Source organism: Pan troglodytes, chromosome 20 (assembly GCF_028858775.2).
Source record: "Pan troglodytes isolate AG18354 chromosome 20, NHGRI_mPanTro3-v2.0_pri, whole genome shotgun sequence".
Classification (NCBI taxonomy): domain Eukaryota; kingdom Metazoa; phylum Chordata; class Mammalia; order Primates; family Hominidae; genus Pan; species Pan troglodytes.
The window spans coordinates 43,506,955-43,525,798 of NC_072418.2; the positions used below are offsets into that span (position 1 = coordinate 43,506,955).

The 18,844-nt window shown below is 51.3% G+C and overlaps 1 protein-coding gene across 1 annotated transcript; it reads right to left on the minus strand.

Moving 5' to 3' along the window:
* Positions 1-2,564: 2,564 nt before the first annotated feature.
* SERTAD1 (SERTA domain containing 1) lies at positions 2,565-6,090 on the minus strand. The gene is made up of 2 exons (XM_009435600.4): positions 5,934-6,090; positions 2,565-3,610 (listed from the first exon to the last, which is right to left on the minus strand). The coding sequence occupies exon 2, from the start codon at positions 3,608-3,610 to the stop codon at positions 2,900-2,902; it is 711 nt and encodes a 236-aa protein (XP_009433875.2). The 5' UTR covers positions 5,934-6,090; the 3' UTR covers positions 2,565-2,899.
* Positions 6,091-18,844: the final 12,754 nt, after the last annotated feature.

Genomic DNA, 18,844 nt, shown 5'->3' on the forward strand with positions numbered 1-18,844 from the left:
AGGAGTTCAAGGCTGTACAGCACTATGATCACTCCTCTGTACAGACAGTGCTCTCCAGCCTGGACAACACAGTGAGACCCAATCTCTTTGAAAAAGCGGGGAAAGGAAAGAATAAGAAACAGGTCCACGGGAATCCCAGCAGTTTGGGAGGCTGAGGTGGAAGGATTGCTTGAGCCTGGGGGTTTGAGACCAGCCTGGACAACACAGGGCAACACTGTCTCTACAAAAAATTTTAAAAATCGGCCAGGCGTGGTGGCTCACGCCTGTAATCCCAGCACTTTGGGAGGCCGAGGCAGGGCGGATCACTTGATATCAGGAGTTCAAGACTAGCCTGGCGAACATGGTGAAACTCTGTCTCTACTAAAAATACAAAAAATTAGCCGGGCATGGTGGCAGGTGCTTGTAATCCCAGCTACTCGGGAGGCTGAGGCAGAATTGCTTGAACCGAGGAGGCAGGGGCTGCAGTGAGCCGAGATTGCACCATTGCACTCCAGCCTGGGCGACAGAGCGAGAATCCATCTCAAAAAATAATAAATAAATAAATAAATAAATAAATAAAAATAAGAATAAAAATAAAATCAGTTGGGCGTGGTGGCGTGCACCTGTAACCCCAGCTAATTGGGAGGCTGACGCGGGAGGATTGCTGAAGCCCAGGAATTCGAGGCTATAGTGAGCTATGATCGCGCCACTGCACTCTCCAGCCTGGGCGACAAAGCGAGACCCCGTCTCTAAAAAAAAAAAAAAAAAGAAAAAGAAAAGAAAGAAACAGGCCCGCAGAGTGTTGTAAACAGAGGGCGTTCATGATCCCTCGACCACTGGACAGATGTCCGGGGAACCCAAGACGGCGGCATCGCAGAGCCCGACTGGACACCAGGGGGCGGTGCTGAGCTCAGCCCAGGCGCCCAAGTTTTGAGTCTGCGGCAAAGCAGTCCGAGTCCCATTTGCCCGGGGCTGGAGTCACTCGGGGTTGGAGTCAGGCGCCTGGAAGACCCTCAGCCTGGACGACAGCTCCCCGCAGGCCATTTTCACCCGCTTCCGCGGCCCGCCTCATCCACTTCCAGAAATGGGCACAACTTCCTCTGCTCCTCCAGGAAGCGCCACTCTGCCCGCCCCTTCCCGGCCCCTGGGGCCGACCCAGGCTCCCCATCTGGCCCAGCTCCACTCCTGCGTCTGCCTCCCCGAGGCTTCTGGCCAGAAGCGAGGCTCTGGGACCCCTCGATGGCGGCGTTTCCCTCACTCAAGGCCCCGCTGGCCCCTCGGGTCACCGTCCAGCCCCCTGCGCCTCTCTCCATGCGCACCCGCAGTTTTCACGGTGACACTCCCTCCCCTCCGTGCACCCCCCCTCAGGCTCCGCCCTGTCCCTGCGGCCGTCAGGAAGGACGCAGCCTGGGTCCCGTGCCAGGCCGCTGAGTGTGCGGCCCCTCCCAGCCAGGCCTGGAATGCGGCTGGACCGCGGGGGCGGCCGCTGACACCCGGCGCTCCAGCCAGGCCCAGCACACGGGCAGGTGGCCCCAGCTCGTCCGGGTCTGGGTTTCTTCTAGAAGGAAGGCACAGCTGCCTGCCCTGAGCTCCCTCTCTGCAGTCCAGCTACCAAGCCTAGTGGCTTTATTTCAGACACAGCTCCAAGCGTCCCTATCCTTTGCCCAGAGATTTAAGACCAGGAGTGAATTTTATTTTTAAAAATGGGCTGTTGTCCCCCTTTCCTCCCCCATTTTCCTGGAGAGCCGACTCTCAGGGCTCCTTGGAGAGGATCTGTCCAGGGTCCAGGTTTTGTGTTTTTATTTCGGGACCATTCTGAAAGCAATCTCCCCTTCGCTCCTCAATAAATACAGGTAGACTCCAGGCGAGGACTTGCTTTCATTTTTAAAAAGTTGCCTTGACTTCCTGCTAGCAAGGAAAAGAAATAAAATTTAAGAAAAAAAAAAAAAAAGGCCAGGCACAGTGGCTCACGCCTGTAATCCCAGCACTTTGGGAGGCTGAGGCAGGCAGATCACGAGGTCAGAAGATGAAGACCATCCTGGCTAACACGGTGAAACCCTGTCTCTACAAAAAATATAAAAAATTAGTCGGTCCCAGCTAATTGGGAGGCCGAGGCAGGAGAATCGTTTGAACCTGGGAGGTGGAGGTTGCAGTGAGCCGAAGTCACGCCACTGCACTCCAGCCTGGGTGACAGAGTAAGAATCTGTCTTAAAAAAAAAAAGAAAGAAAAAAAAAAGTGGCCTGGTAGGAGGATCGCTTGAGCCCAGGAGTTTGAGGCTGTAGTGAGCCATGATCAGACCACTGTACTTCAACCTGGGTGACAGAGCGAGACCCTATCTCAAAAAAAAAAAAAAAAAAAAAAGTTCATAATTTAAACCCCACCTCAAGTGATAATCTTGGAGCCTTGGTTTTCTCACCTGTAAAATGGGGATGATAATACTACCGATCTTGTAGGGCTGTTATAGGATTAAATGAGTTAACACAGTGACGTGCTTAGAAACTGTGCCTCGTACACAGTCTACGCCCAATAAAATGATGTTTTTATCTCGCCTTCACATTTGCCCAGAGACAAAGCAGCACACGGATTTGAGATTTCCCAGGACTGGCTTTAATTTGAAAAATCTGATTGGGGTCTCTTCCCATATCAGAGAAGGAACAGCCCAAGCTATGACCCCAGGGCCAGGGAATTCAGTCCCCACCAGACCCTGTCATTCCATCACTAGGGTGTAATTCCAGGCTCCCCCTGCCAGCCCTGAGACAGGAGGACGGATGTGAAGTTGCCCAGGACTGGATTCTGTCTCTCCAAAGTGGCCCAAGCCCTGTTCTCTGTACTAGGGAAGCCAGCTGTGTCTTTTCGAGGACAGTTGATCCAGCCAGCAGGCTCAGTTCAGATACCAGACAACCATCCCAGCACGAGGGCTCAGCGCCCTGGCCCCGGCGGCCGCTCCAGTGCCTGTGTGCCCACCAGCACATCCATGAGGTAGTCCAATTCGGCCTCGTCCAGCTCCGGAGCTTCCTCCTTGCCCGGCCCATCCTCAGGGACTGGTTTGAGGCCCTCAGAGGCTGGTGCCCAAAGTTCATTGTCATACATAGAGGTGTCAATATCCTCAAACAGGCCCTCGAGCCCATCGTCCAGTAGACAACCAGTGGCTGGGCCCAGCAGGTCCAAGGCACCCAGGCTGGGCGCTGCTCCCCCGATGCTACGGCCTGGTGGCCCTTCGTCTGCCAAGGGTTGGGGAGCCTGACTCAGGCCCTCAATGTGGCTGAGGTCCTCCAGGAGGCTGGCCATGGAGGCTGAAAGGGCAGCGTCTGAGCTTGCCAGTAAGTTGTCAGCCACACTGGGGGCTGCAGGTGGGCTGGGCACAGGTGGCAGGGCAGCCGCGGGTGCCATGGACGCCTGGATGCGCCGCAGAGTGTTCACGACCAGCACCAGGTGCCGCAGGTCCGGCTCACTCTGCTGCAGGCTGTGGTGGAGCTTGAGCACTGAGAGGTCAAAGAGGGAGCTAGAGGCCACGGCCGGGGGTGCCTGTGCCACCGCTGCGTGGCCAGGATCTAGCCACCAGGCGTCGACTGCCAGAGGTTCCTTCTCCTCCTCCTCCTCCCGTTTCCGCTTCAGACCCTTGCTCAGCATCTGCAGAGGGCAGGGAGTTATGGAGTTGTAGTCAGTTATAGAAAACAAATGTTAAGTTCAAAGCCTGGATCTGACAGTTGCTGCAGGTAGGATCTTGGGCAAGTCACTTAACCTCTCTGTGCCTAGCTTTTCTTAGGGAACTTTAAAGATATAGACAATTTTTATTTAACTGTATATGTATATTTATAGATTTTTTTTGAGATGGAGTCTCGCTCTGTTGCCCAGGCTGGAGTGTAATGCCGTGATCTCAGCTCATTGCAACCTCTGCCTCACGGGTTCAAATGATTCTCGTGCCTCAGCCTCCCCAAAAGCTAGGATTACAGGCGCACGCCACCACACCTGGCTAATTTTTGTATTTTTAGAAGAAGCACGGTTTCACCATGTTGGCCAGGCTGGTCTCAACCTCCTGGACCTCAAGTGATCCGCCCACCTCTGCCTCACAAAGTGCTGGGATTACATGCGTGAGCCACCGCGCCTGGCCTATAGACTTCTTAAATTTTAAATTTTATATTTAAGTATATTTATAGACTTTTTTATCTGAAAAAATAAAGATGGGGTCTCACTATATTGCCCAGGCTGGTCTCAAACTCCTGGCCTGAAGCGATCCTCCCCCCTCAGTCAATAAGTACTTTTTTTTTTCCCTTTTATTTTTTGTAGAGACAAGGTCTCACTATGCTGCCCAGGGTGGTCTCAAACTCCTTGCCTCAAGCCATCCTCCTGCCTCAGCCTCCCAAAGTACTGAGATTACAAGTGTGAGCTGCCTCACCCTGCCAATAAGTACACTTAATGATAACATTATTATTTCTTCAGTGAACCATGTGGAATGGCCAATATTCAACTTTTTCCCCTACAAAAGCAGCTGTTTCACATATTTTATTATAATAACATAATTATATCTAAATAAGTTATAATATTATAAATACTAAACTAGTTTCACGTAGTTTAATATTTATTGTCTACTATGACTATGTTTCAAACAGTAAATAAATAAGGAAACACAGGAAATGTACAGAGAATTACAGGAAGACACTAAAAGTTCCTAGAGACCTTTTAGATGATCAGAGAAGGCTCCTGTAAGGAGGTGACATTTGAATGGAGCCCTCAGGCCAGAGAAGTCAGCCATGGGAGACCCTGGGAAAAGCATTCCGGGAGGAGGGAACAACAAAAAAAGGCAGAGAAAAGCCCAGAGGCTGGATGGGCTTGAACTGGAAAGAGACCAGCATGGGTGGCACACAGAGAGTGACATGGTAGCAGACCAGATTGGGGAGCAGCTAGGGGAACGGGCACAAGCCAGGTCACAGAAAGCCACATATGCAGAAGTAGGGAGTTTGGATTTTATCCTGAGTGTGGTGGGCAGTCATTAAAGGAATTTGAGCAGGGAGGGAATGGTGCTGTGAGCTGATTAGGTTTCCGGAAGATCCCCCCCCATGGCTGCTTCGAGGAAGACTGTGGGGGGCAAAAAGAGGGGGGATCTGAGACCCACTGGTAGGCTGTACTCGTTTGGGACGGACGATGGTGATGGCCTGGAGTAGGAGCTGGTAGTGGCATGGAAGGAAGTCGGTCGAGTCAGGACTTATTTGGGAGGCAGAATAGACAGGGCTTGTCGGGAAATCGTGATCGGCACCGGGGTCAGTCACTGAGATAAGTTTGAGGGTCCACTGTTCTTGGAGTGGCGGGGGTAGGGCTGGAGTTTTGGACCCCTGGCGCTACCTACTTTTTTGGGCCAGGAAGACTGTAGAGTCCAGTTTCGGGACCCTGCCTAGCAAGATTTTAAGAGTGGCCCACCACACTACTCAAAACAGGGTCTTCGTCCCCTTCCCCGCAGTCCGGGGAGTCCGGAACCGCAGGAATTCCGCCCCCACCCCCGACTCCGCCCCCGGGTCCCGGCGCCCCCTAGCGGTGCCCAGGCCGGCTTTCCCCCGGGGATTCTGGCCCCTCTGACCCCAGGACCCCTTCTACTGCCCCGATTCCCGGCTGTGATTCCTGCCGGCCTCCCGGCGCCGTGCGAGCCGGGACCCCTGGCGGGCTGTTCTCTGCGCCCGGCCTCCGCTCGCTTCCGGCAGTGGAGGCGGCTCCTCCCGAAGCGGCGGCGGCGGGGGCGGGTGAGTCACGCAGCCGGAGCCAAGAAGCCGGCGCCTCCGCCCCCTTCTCGGACTGCGGCGTGATTCACCCGGCCCGGCCGGGGCAGACAGCACGTAGAGGTCCGTGCGTCTCGATCCCGGGCAGCCCCGGCGGGCACCTGTCGGACAGGTCAGGGATCGAACTCCGTGAAGGACCCGGCCGCTGGTAGCCCTTCTGTTCCCAGGCCCCTTCATTTACATACCTTGCTCACTAGCGGCCAATCAGAACGAAGAGGTACCCACCCACAACCAATCAGGAAACGGCGGCGGCAGCATCGCTTGCTGGCGCTCCTCCGGAAACCGGCGCCTGGGTCGCGAGACGCAGTTCTGACTCTGGCTCACGACTCCAGACTCCTAACTACCCTTAGCGACCGCCCACTCTCGTGGCTGCCCCGCCCTCCGCCCCAGGGATTGGCCCTGCATGGTGATGGGCGGAGCCTGTAGGGGGCGGATTCTGAAGGAGGGGCTTCAGGGCGCATGCCCGGGCAGCTGCGCGAGTGAGGGGTGGAAAGAGGTGGCTTTTTACTCCGGGGAACGGTGGCGAGTGGGGGCTTTTGCCTCTCAAAATACGAGCCCCTCACAACTACCCATGCACCTGCCAAACCCGGCAATTAAGCTTCTTACACATCCAGCCCCGACAGGGGTCTACACTACAGATAATGCCCGGGTTCAAATTCCGACTCCGGATTCCCCACTCACTGGATGCGTGACCTTGGAAAAATGATCAACCTCTTCAAGCTACACAAAGTTAAATGGGGATCGTCTTGCCTACCTCTTGACAGGATACTTTAAATAGGATCGTATCTATAAGAACACAATACCACACTCAAGCAATGCTGGACAGTTGGACTTAATTGTGGTTAAAGGCGGGAGTGAGGTGGGAGTGCGATACCAACGGAATCACATCCCGGGCTCCATTCCCTAAGCAGCTGTGTGACCTGGGGCAAGTGTTTTAATCCCTTCTGGTCTGTTTCTCCTTTAAAATGAGAGAAAATAGCGCCTAGTTTACAGGATTGTTTTTAAGGATGAAATTAATTCATGAAAAATCTTCAGAGTGGGGTGCAACATGTTTTGTGTTTTTTTTTCATTTTATTTATTTATTTATTTGAGACAGATTCTCACTCCGTCGCCCAGGCTGGAGTGCAGGGGCACGATCTCGGTTCACTGTAACCTCCGCCTCCCAGGTTCAAGCAATTATCCTGCCTCAGCCTCCCGAGTAGCTGGGACTACAGGCGTGCGCCACCAAGCCCGGCTGATTTTTGTGTTTTTAGTAGAGATGGGGTTTCACCATGTTGGCCAGGCAGGTCTCAAACTCCTCACCTCAGGTGATCCGCCCTCCTCGGCCCCTGAGTGTTGGGATTACAGGCGTGAGCTACCGCGCCCAGCTGCTTATTATTTTTTTCTTTACTTTTTATTTTATTTTATTTTGTTTTTGAGACAGGGTCTCGCTCTGTCACCCAGGCTGAAGTGCAGGGGTGCCATCTCGGCTCACTGCAGCCTCCCGGGTTCAAGCCATCCTCCTGCCTCAGACCCCCAAGCAGCTGGGACTACAGGCGCACACCATCATGCCTGGTTAGCAACGTTGTTTCTTTGTTAGTAGTAATAGCTGTTGTAATAAGACAAGCTCTTAGTTCAAGGTGGATAGACATGCAGGATGGGGCTAGAGGTAGACAGGGTATAATACTCCTCCCATGGCCGGATGCAGTGGCTCACGCCTGAATACTCTCTCACCTAGATTTAATTGATAGTTGTTAGCTAGGCAACAAATGTAATCCAGTACTTTGGGAGGCCAAGGCAGGAGGGTCACTTGAGTCCAGGAGTTCACTTGAGTACAGCCTGGGCAACACAGTGAGATCTCATCACTACAAAAAAATTTAAGAATTAGCCAGGCGTGGGCCGGGCGTGGTGGCTCACGCCTGTAATCTCAGCACTTTGGGAGGCCAAGGTGGGCAGATCACGAGGTCAGGAGTTCGAGACCAGCCTGGCCAACATGGTAAAACCCTGTCTCTACTAAAAATACAAAAAATCAGCCAGGTGTGGTGGCAGGCGCCTGTAATCCCAGCTACTCAGGAGGCTGAGGCAGGAGTTGCAGTGATCCAAGGCAGCGCCACTGCACTCCAGACTGGGTGACAGAGCAAGACTCTGTCTCAAAAAAAAAAAAAAAAAAGGATTAGCCAGGCGTGGTAGCATGTTCTTGTGGTCCCAGCTGCTTGTGGGGCTAAGGTGGGAGGATTCCTTGAGCCCAGGAGGTCAAGGCTGCAGTGAGCCATATTCATGCCACTGCACTCTAGTCTGAGTAACAGAACAAGACCCTGTATCAAAAAAAAAAGAAAAAGAAAAAAGTAATAGTTGGTAACATTGTAGATAAAAGTTGCCTTTATCTACATATGTGTATATATTGTTTCTTTTGCTAAACCTTTGGAGAGTAAATTGCAAGCATCTTGATATTCTACCCTTAACAGCTCAGGAGGCATCTCTTAAGAATAAGGACATTAGGCCCTGTGCGTTGGCTCACACCTGTAATCCCAGCACTTTGGGAGGCTGAGGCGAGCGGATCACCAGAGGTCAGGAGTTCGAGACCAGCCTAACCAATATGATGAAACCCCGTCTCTACTAATAATACAAAAATTAGCCGGGCATGGTGGCATGTGCCTGTAATCCCAGCTACTCAGGAGGCTGAGACAGGAGAATTGCTTGAACCCAGGAGGTGGAGGTTGCAGTGAGCTGAGATTGCATCATTGCACTCCAGCCTGGGCAACAAGAGCAAAACTCCATCTAAAAAAAAAAAAAAAAGAATAAGAACATTCATGTACAAGCCACAAAAATACTATTTCACATCTAATAGAATCAAGAATTCCACAATATCACCTAATAGCCAGTCTATATTCAAATCTCTCCAACTGACCCAAGAATATCCTTTATAGTTGCTTTCTTTTCTCCAAAATCAGGATCCAATGAAGGTTCACATGCTAATTTGGTTGTAATGAAGAAATTACATACTATATTTTATTCTTGAATATTCCCCCACCCAAATCCCTTTTTTTTTTTTTTTTTTTTTTTTTTTTTTTTTTTTGAGACAGAGTCTCGCTCTGTCGCCCAGGCTGGAGTGCAGTGGCGTGATCTCGGCTCACTGCAACCTCCATCTCCGGGTTAAAGTGATTCTCCTGCCTCAGCCTCCCGAGTAGCTGGGATTATTGGCGTGCGCCACCACGCCTGGCTAATTTTCTTGTGTTTTTAGTAGAGACAGGGTTTCGCCATGTTGTCCAGGCTGGTCTCAAACTCCTGACCTCAGGTGATCCACCCGCTTTGGCCTCCCAAAGTGCTGGGATTACAGGCATGAGCCACCACACTCAGCCTCAAATCCTTTTTGATGTTTTGTTGACATTGAATTTCTGGCAAAACAGCCTAGTCATGCTGCATAGTGTCCCACATTCTGGATTTGTCTGACTGTGTTTAATTTGTTCCTCTCTTTTTCCAATAAGCTGGAGGTTGGGTCTAGGGGCCTGGTGAGATTCTGCTTATGCAGTGAACAGGGAGACTCCACAGGGTGTGTCCTAATCCTTATTAATGTACTTCCTAATCCTAACGCATTATAGTAGTTGGCACCAGTGTCAGGATGTCCCACCATTGGTAATGCAGAGTTTCATCACGTGATTAAGATTGTGAGGGTTACATTGTAAAATAAATTTATCCTTTCTAGTTAGCAAATAACCTTTGGGATGATGCTTTAGAGCCTGTCAAGATCCTATCTCCAAGATGTATGTGGTGGCTCATGCCTGTAATGCCGGCACTTTGGGAGGCCAAGGCGGGAACTTGAGCCCAGGAGGTTTTGTGATTTTTTTTTTTTTTTTTTTTTTTTTTTTTTGAGATGGAGTCTCACTTTGTCGCCCAGGCTGGAGTGCAGTGGCACGATCTCGGCTCACTGCAAGCTCCGCCTCCTGGGTTCACGCCATTCTCCTGCCTCAGCCTCCTGAGTAGCTGGGACTACAGGCGCCCGCCACCTCGCCCGGCTAATTTTTTTTCCTTTTTTTTTTTTTTTTTTTTGTATTTTTAGTAGAGACGGGGTTTCACCATGTTAGCCAGGATGGTCTCAATCTCCTGACCTCGTGATCCGCCCGCCTTGGCCTCCCAAAGTGCTGGGATTACAGGCGTGAGCCACCGCACTTGGCCAGTTTTTTTTTTTTTTTTTTTTTTGAGATGGAGTCTTGCTCTGTCGCCCAGGCTGGTGTGTAATGGCGCGGTCTTGGCTCACTTCAACCTCTGCCTCCTGGGTTCAAGGATTCTCCTGCCTCAGCCTCCTGAGTAGCTAGGATACAGGCGCATGCCACTATGCCTGGCTAATTTTTGTATGTTTAGTAGAGACAGGGTTTCACCATGTTAGCCAGGCTGGCCTCAAACTCCTGACCTCAGGTGATCTGCCCACTTTGGCCTCCAAAAGTGCTGGGATTACAGGCGTGAGCCACCTTGGCCTCCCAAAGTGCTGGGATTACAGGCGTGAGCCACCATGTCTGGCTTTTTTTTTTTTGGGGGGGGGGGATGGAGTCTCTGTCACCCAGGCTGGAGTGCAGTAGCACAATCTCAGCTCACTGCAACCTCTGCCTCCCGCGTTGAACAATTCTCCTGCCTCAGCCTCCTGGGTAGCTGGGATTATAGGCGTGCACCACCATGCCTGGCTAATTTTTGTATTTTCAGTAGAGACGGGGTTTCAACATGTTGGTCAGGCTGGTATCGAACTCCACCCACCTCACCCTCCCAAAGTGCTGGGATTACAGGCATGAGCCACTGTGCCTGGCCAGAGCCCAGGAGTTTGAGACTAGCCTGGGCAACACAGCAAGACCCAATCTCCACAAAATACTGGTATTTGTTTATGTTTTTTGTTTGTTTTTGAGACGGAGTCTCGCTCTGTCGCCAGGCTGGAGTGCAGTGGCCCTATCTACAGAATACTGTTTTTAAAAACTTATCCTAGCATGGTGGCATGCACCTGCAGTCCCAGCTTCTTGGGAGGCTGAGGTGGATCACTTGAGCCCAGGAGTTTGAGGCTGCAGTGAGCCATGATTGCACTAGTGCACGCCAGCCTGGGCGAAAGAGTGAGACCCCAAAAATATCCTGTTTTCCACTAACTTTTCACCCAACTGTTTGAGCATTCATTGACAATTGCTGCCTGAATTAACTACTGTAGTTAGCATTTTTGAGAACTTACTTTGGCCAGGAGCTTTATTCAAAACTAAAAGCTCTTCCCACAGCTCTGGAATTAACAAATGAGCTACTTGAAGAAGGTTAAGTCTCATTGCCAATTTATGGGACGAGTTTTTTTTTTTTTTTTTTTTTGAGACGGAGTTTCACTCTTGTTGCCCAGGCTGGAGTGCAATGGCACGGTTTCGGCTCACCACGGCCTCTGTCTCCCGGGTTCAAGAAATTGTCCTGCCTCAGCCTCTCGAGTAGCCGCGATTACAGGCATGCACCACCACGCGTGACTAATTTTGTATTTTTAGTAGAGACGGGGTTTCTCCCTGTTGGTCAGGCTGGTCTTGAACTTCCGACCTCAGGTGATCCACCTGCCTCGGCCTCCCAAAGTGCTGGGATTACAGGCATGAGCCACCATGCCCGGTCCACGCCTGGCTCTTAAATTTTTTTGTAGTGATGAGATCTTACTATGTTGCCCAGGCTGATCTTGAACTCCTGGACTCAAGTGACCCTTTTGCCTTGGCCTCACAAAGTACTGGGATTATAGTTGTTCCCTGTCCAACAACTATCAAATAAATCTAGGTGAGATAGTATTCAGATGCTCAGAATACTGTTTTCCCCATCTTTTCTATGTGCTTGAATTTTTAATAATAAAATTAAGGTAAGATGCTAATTAGAACCAGGCCCTCGCTAGGCAAATTCACATTTTCTGCCCTCCAGAATCCATTTTTATGGCTGGCAAAAGGGAGGCCTGGACCTGGAGTCTCCCAGTGGCTTACTCCAGGTCATACACTGAAGGAAAAGGAAATTTTCCTTTATGCCTGTAGTTCCAGCTGCTTCAGAGGCTGAGGTGGGAGGATCGCTTGAACCTGGGAGACAGAGGTTGCAGTGAGCCAGGATCAGGCTGCTGCTGCGCTGCACTCCATCCTGGGCGACAGAGCAAGACTCTGTAAAAAAAAAAAAAAAAACAAGAACAAGAGCTCAGAGGAATCATCTGATTAATATATATTTATTAAACACCTACTATGTGGTGGCCACTGTTGTAGATGGTGAGGATACAGCACTGGGTAAATTTCACAGAGTCTCCCCTCTCATGGATCAGGGTAGGAGGTGAAGAGAGAAAATATATATGAAAACGAATGCATTCATTGATTTGCAAACATTTATGTCTTGAGCCCCTTTTGTGTGCCAGACACTGTTATAGGCACTGAAGAAAGGGCAGTGAAATTACAGATGAAAATCTCTTATGGGAGCAGATGAACAATAAACAAATTACCTTGGCCGGGCGCCGTGGCTCACGCCTGTAATCCCAGCACTTTGGGAGGTCGAGGCAGGCAGATCCCTTGAGGTCAGAAGTTCGAGACCAGCCTGACCAACATGGTGAAACCCCATCTCTACTAAAGATACAAAAGTTAGCCGGGTGTGGTGGCAAGTACCTGTACTCCCAGCTACTTGGGAGGTTGAGGCAAGAGAATCGTTTGAACCCGGGAGGCAGAGGTTGCAGTGAGCCGAGATCGTGCCACTGTGCTCCAGCCTGGGTGACAGAGCAAGACTCTGTCCGAAAAAAGAAAAGAAAACAATCTAAACAACAACAACAAAAAAAATCGAAAAAAGAAAGCAAATTAAATCAATTTAATTTGCATTTTTAGTAGAGATGGGGTTTCGCCATATTGATCAGGCTGGTCTCGAACTCCTGACCTCAGGTGATCCGCCCGCCTCGGCCTCCCAAAGTGCTGGGATTACAGGCATGAGCCACCGCGTCTGGCCAGTTTTTTTTTTAAATTTTTTATTTGTAGAAGCAGAGTATCCCCATGTTGCCCAAGCTGGTCTTGAACTCCTGGGCTCGAGTGATCCTCCTGCCTCCGATTCCCAAAGTGCTGGGATTACAGGAGTGAGCCACCTGGCCGGGTCTACTTCTTTTGTTTCATCAGGTCTCTGCTGAATTGTCCCCTCTTCAGACATAACACCTCCTCCTCCCCAAAGCTGCACATCTCTCAGCTCACTGCAACCTCCATCTCCTGGATTCAAGCAATTCTCCTACCTCAGCCTCCCGAGTAGCTGGGATTACAGGCGCCTGCCACCATGCGCGGCTAATTTTTTTTTTTTTTTTTTTTTTAATAGAGACGAGGGTTTCATCATGTTGGCCAGACTAGTCTCGAACTCCTGACCTCAAGTGATCCACCCGCCTGGGCCTCTCAAAGTGTTGGGGTCACAGGCAGCCACTGCACCCGGCCTGCTTTTTTCTTTTCCTTTGCAATTACCTGCTCCTAAGGTACTAGATAATTTGTGTGTTTTTGTTTTGTTTTGTTTTGTTTTGTTTTGAAAGTAGCCCGGCGTGATGGCAGGCGCCTGTAGTCCCAGCTACTTGGGAGGCTGAGACAGGAGAATTGCTTGAACCCGGGAGACGGAGGTTGCAGTGAGCCGAGACAGTGCCACTGCCATCTCAAAAAACAAAAACAAAAACAAACAAAAAAATTAGCCGGGCGTGCCTGCAGTTCTAGGTACTTGGAAGGCTGAGGTAGGAGAATCACTTGAACCTGGAGTTTGAAGCTGCAGTGAGCTATGACTGCCCCCACTGTACTCCAGCCTGGGCGACACAGAACGACTCTGTCTCAAAAAACGAACAAACCAAAACAAATGAGAGAGGTAGGAAAACTAGAGGAAGAGCATTCCAGACAGAGGCGAGAGCCAGTGCAAAGGCTCTGAAGTGCTGCCTGTCAGGAGACAAGGCCAGGGCAGCTGGACTGGGAGCTGCCGGGAAGGAGGTCCGAGAAGTGAGGCCTTTTAGCCTATTCTGTGGACCTTTGTTTTTTACTCCGAGCGGGATGAGAAGACCCTGGAAGATGAATCGATGAGAAAAATAATTTCCGTTTCCGTTCAGTGACTTGAAGAAAACAAAATAAGACGGGATAATCGCCTGTAACCAGGGTGGTCCTAGAGAGAGATTCTTCGAGGCGTTGACATTGGAGCTGGGGCCAGAAAATGGAGACGGAGCCAGGAATTCAAAGGCTGGGGGAAGGGAGAAGAGGAGAGGCCGGGCCTGGGGAAATGAAACCATCGGCGAAGCCACCGGGCCGGGCAAGCCTGGAGAGAAGCCTCCGCCTGCTGGGGAGGGAGGGAGGGAGGGGGGTCGGGAGGCGCGGCCCGCCCCATCCGGCCTCTGGGGAGGGAGGAGGCGCCAGGCCGGCTCCCAGCCGCGGCCGCCTCCCGGGTACCCCGGCCGGCCCAGGGCGGAGGGTGGGCAGCGGGGAGGGACTGGGCCTTCCCGCCACGCCCAGGGCGGGCCGCGGGCCCATCCCCCGCCGCGGAGGAGGGCAGGTTGGGGAACGTGGACACTGCCCTCGGGGACTCGGTTCCTTCTGCAGGGCCAGCCTTTCCACTTCTGTGGCCAGTTCTTTTTAACAAGTGCGGTGTTAAGGAAGGCGCTGGGCCTCTCGCAGCCTCAGTTTTTTCATCTGGAAAGAGGGTGCTCCTCTTACTGGCCTCATCGCGGTGCTAAGGAACTGTGCGATTCCCCTTCCCAGGGTTATCTTCAGGGCAGGCAGAGAGCTGCAGGGATAGGGGGAGGGCGGGGCACGGTGGCTCACTTTTTTGTTTTTGTTTGTTTGTTTCCAGACGAAGTCTTGCTCTGTCGCCCAGGCTGGAGTGCAGTGGCGCCATCTCGGCTCACTGCAACCTTCGCCTCCCGGGTTCAAGCAATTCTCCTGCCTCAGCCTCCCGAGTAGCTGGGATTACAGGCGCCCGCCACCACACCCGGCTAATTTTCAGTAGAGACAGGGTTTCACCATGTTGGCAAGGCTGGTCTCGAACTCCTAACCTCGTGATCCGCCTGCCTCGGCCTCCCAAAGTGCTGGGATTACAGGCATGATCCACCGCGCCTGGCCTGTTTGTTTTTGAGACGGAGTTTCGCTCTTGTCGCCCAGGCTGGAGTGCAGTGGCCCCATCTCAGCTCACTGCAATCTCCACCTCTCCGGTTCAAGCAATTCTCCTGCCTCAGCCTCCGGAGTAGCTGGGATTACAGGCAGCTGCCACCTTGCCCAGATAATTTTTGTATTTTTAGTAGAAATGGGGTTTCACTATGTTGGCGAGGCTGGTATTGAATTCCTGACCTCAAGTAATCCACCTGCCTCAGCCTCCCAAAGTGCTGGGATTGTAGGAGTGAGCCAGGGCGCCCTACCTGTTTTTGTTTTTGAAACAGGGTCTTGCTCTGTAGCCCAGGCTGGAGTGCAGCAGTGGGATCTCCTCTCACTGCAACCTCTGCCCATTCTGGGCTCAAGCGATCCTTCTACCTCAGCCTCACGAATAGCTGGGACTACAGGCGAGCACCACCACACCCAGTTTTTTTTTTTTTTGGTTTTTTTTTTTTTTTTTTTGAGTAGAGACAGGACCTCAGGGCCTCGCCATGTTACCCCAGGCTGGTCTCAAACTCCTGGGCTCAAGCAATCTGACTGCCTTGGCCTCCCAAAGTGCTGGGATTACAGGGGTGAGCCAACTTGCCTGGCCCTTCTTCAGGTTTTTACCCAAATGTCACCTTGTCTCAGACGCCCTATCTGGCCATCCTATGTAAATTGCAACACCCTCCTCACTCCCCTGCTCCCCCCTGCCCCCACAGCATTTATCACCACCTGGCTGACTTACACATTTTCACTTCTTTTTTTTTTTTTTTTTTTTTGAGACAGAGTCTTGCTCTGTCGCCCAGGCTGGAGTGCAGTGGTGTGATCTCGGCTCACTGCAACCTCCGCCTCCCGGGTTCAAGTGATTCTCCTGCCTCAGCCTCCTGAGTAGCTGGGACTACAAGTGTGCATCACAATACCCAGCTAATTTTTGTATTTTTAGTAGAGATGGGGTTTTACCATGTTGGCCAGGCTGGTCTCGAACTCCTGACCTCAAATTATCCACCCACCTTGGCCTCCCAAAGTGTTGGGATTACAGGCTTGAGCCCCCACACCCGGCCTTATTTTTCTTTTTATTTACTTAATTATTTTTGAGACATAATTTTACTCTGGTTGCCCAGGCTGGAGTGCAGTGGCCTGATCTCAGTTCACTGCAACCTTCACCTCTCAGGTTCAAGCGATTCTCCTGCCTCAGCCTCTGGAGTAGCTGGGATTACAGGCGCCAGCCACCATGCCCAGCTAATTTTTTTGTATTTTTGGTAGAGAGGGGGTTTCACTGTGTTGGCCAGTCTGCTCTTGAACTCCTGACCTCAGGTGGTCCACTCGCCTTGGCCTCCCAAAGTGCTGGGATTGCAGGTGTGAGCCACAGCGCCCGGCCCTATCTAACTATATCTATCTATCTATCTATCTATCTATCTATCTATCTATCTATCTATCTATTTGGAGTGGGAGTCTCACTCTGTTGCTTAGGCTGGAGTGCAGTGCTGTGATCACAGCTCACTGTAACCTCCAACTGCTGGGCTGAAGAAGGGATCCTCCCACCCGAGCCTTCTGAATAGCTGGGACTAGCGTGCCCAGCTAATTTTTTTTTTTTAATTGTTTTAGAGATGTGGTCTTGCTATGTTGCCCAAAGTGGTCTTGAATTCTTGGCCTCCAATAATCCTCCTGCCTCAGCCTCCTGAGTTACTGGGCTCATAGTCACGTGCTGCCGTGCCTGGCATTATTTTTCATGTGTATTTCACTCTTCCCCCACTGTTAAATTTCATGAGAGCAGGAATTGTCTATTTTATTTATTTTCCTGCTGAAGAGTGCCAGGTCCACAGCAGGCACTCAATAAATCTGAGCCATTATTGGAATCCTTGGCGTGCCTCAGGCTCCCTGACACTTTGTGGTGTGAGGCAGGTATTACTCCAGATCCTTCAGTTTGGAATATGGTGTATATGAGGAACAGCAGGGAATGGTGTGGTGGGAGTATAAGAGTGAGGGTGTGTAGGGGAGATGAGTTCAGAAAGGTGGGAGGGAAAGTTAGTCATTGCTAGGTCTGGAGTTCATTTTTTTTTTTTTTTTTGAGACGGAGTCTTGCTCTGTCACCCAGGCTGGAGTGCAGTGGTGCAATCTCGGCTCACTGCAAGCTCCGCCTCCCGGGTTCACGCCATTCTCCTGCCTCAGCCTCCTGAGTAGCTGGGACTACAGGCACCCGCCACCTCGCCCAGCTAATTTTTTTGTATTTTTAGTAGAGACGGGGTTTCACCGTGTTAGCCAGGATGGTCTCAATCTCCTGACCTCGTGATCTGCCCGCCTCGGCCTCCCAAAGTGCTGGGATTACAGGTGTGAGCCACCGCACCCGGCCATTTTTTTTTTTTTTTTTTTTTTGAGACAGGACCTCCCTCTGTTGCTCTGTTCCAGATGGAGTGCTGGAGTGCAGTGGTGCTATCTCTGCTCACAGCCTCCATTTCCTGAGCTCAAGCGATCCTCCCACCTCAGCCTCCTGAGTAGGTGGGACTGCAAGGGCATGCCATCAGCCCAGCTAATTTTATTTTAGTTTTTTGTAGAGATGGGGTCTCCCTATGTTGCCCAGGCTGGTCTTGAACTGGACACAAGCGATCTTCCTGTCTCAGCCTCCCAAAGTGCTGGGATTACAGGCGTGAACCACTGCACCTGGCCAAGTTTTTCAACAACAAATAATATTTTTTTTTTTTTGAGATGGAGTTTCGCTCTTGTTGCCCAGGCTGGAGTGCAATGGCACGATCTCAGCTCACCACAACCTCCGCCTCTTGGGTTCAAGTGATTCTCCTGCCTCAGCCTCCTGAGTAGCTGGGATTATAGCCATGTGCCACTACGCCTGGCTAATTTTGTATTTTTAGTAGAGACAGGGTTTTTCCATGGTGGTCAGGCTGGTTTCGAACTCCCAGCCTCAGGTGATCCGACCGCCTTGGCCTCCCAAAGTGCTGGGATTATAGGCGTGAGCTACCGTGCCTGACCCTTCAACAACAAATAATTTTTGAGAGTGCAATTGTGCCAAGTATAGTTCTAGGCACAGACCAACACAACCCTCAGAGTTCCCAGGAGAGTAGGAGGCTACCTATAGATGAGAAATAAGTAACTCGAGATTGGGTAGATGCTACTAAAACAAAATCAGTCCGGGTGCAGTGGCTCATGCCTGTAATCCCAGCACTTTGGGAGGCCGAGGCGGGCGGATCACCTGAGGTCAGGAGTTCAAGACCAGCCTGACCAATATGGAGAAACGTTGTCTCTACTGAAAATACAAAATCAGCTGGGTGTGGTGGCGCATGCTTGTAATCCCAGCTGTTCGAGAGGCTGAGGCAGGAGAATCGCTTGAACCCAGGAGGCGGAGGTTGTGGTGAGCCAAGATCGCGCCATTGCACTCCAGCCTGGGCAACAAGAGTAAAACTCCGTGTCAAAAAAAAAAAAAAAAAAAAATTAGCCAGGTGTGGTGGCACATGCCTGTAATCCCAGCTACTCGGAAGGCTAAGGTAGAAGAATCGCTGGAACTGGGAGGTAGAGGCTGCAGTGAGCCAGGATCATGCCACTACACTCCATTCTAGGAGACAGAGCAAGACTCCATCTCAAAAAAAAGAAAGAAAGAAAATCAAACAAGTTGTGGTGGGGTGGTGACCCACCTGGATGTGTTGAGCTAGGAAGGGCAGGGAAGACCTCCCTGAGAAGGGGATATTGGGATTGGTGAAGCTATTGGGGAAAATGTCCACTGGGAAGATTTAACAGTTAGGGCAAAGGCCCTGGGGTGAGAAGGAGCTGGGGTCAAGGGAGCCCAGTTGAGTGATGGAGAGAGTGGGAGATGGAACTGAGAAAGTTGTCCGAAGTGAGAATAAGTCAGTCCTTGCAGGTCTTGGTGGAGTTGGCGCTTTATTGAGTGTGTCAAGAAGTCACTGGAGGCCGGGCGTGGTGGCTCATGCCTGTAATCCCAGCACTTTGGGAGGCTGAGATGTGAGGATCGCTTGATTCCAGGAGTTCAAGACCAGCCTGGGCTACATGGCACAACCCCATCTCTACAAAAA

What these genes read in the sequence shown, in the direction of transcription:
- SERTAD1 (XM_009435600.4), bottom strand. Translation starts at nt 3,610, where the DNA reads ATGCTGAGCAAGGGTCTGAAGCGGAAACGGGAGGAGGAGGAGGAGAAG.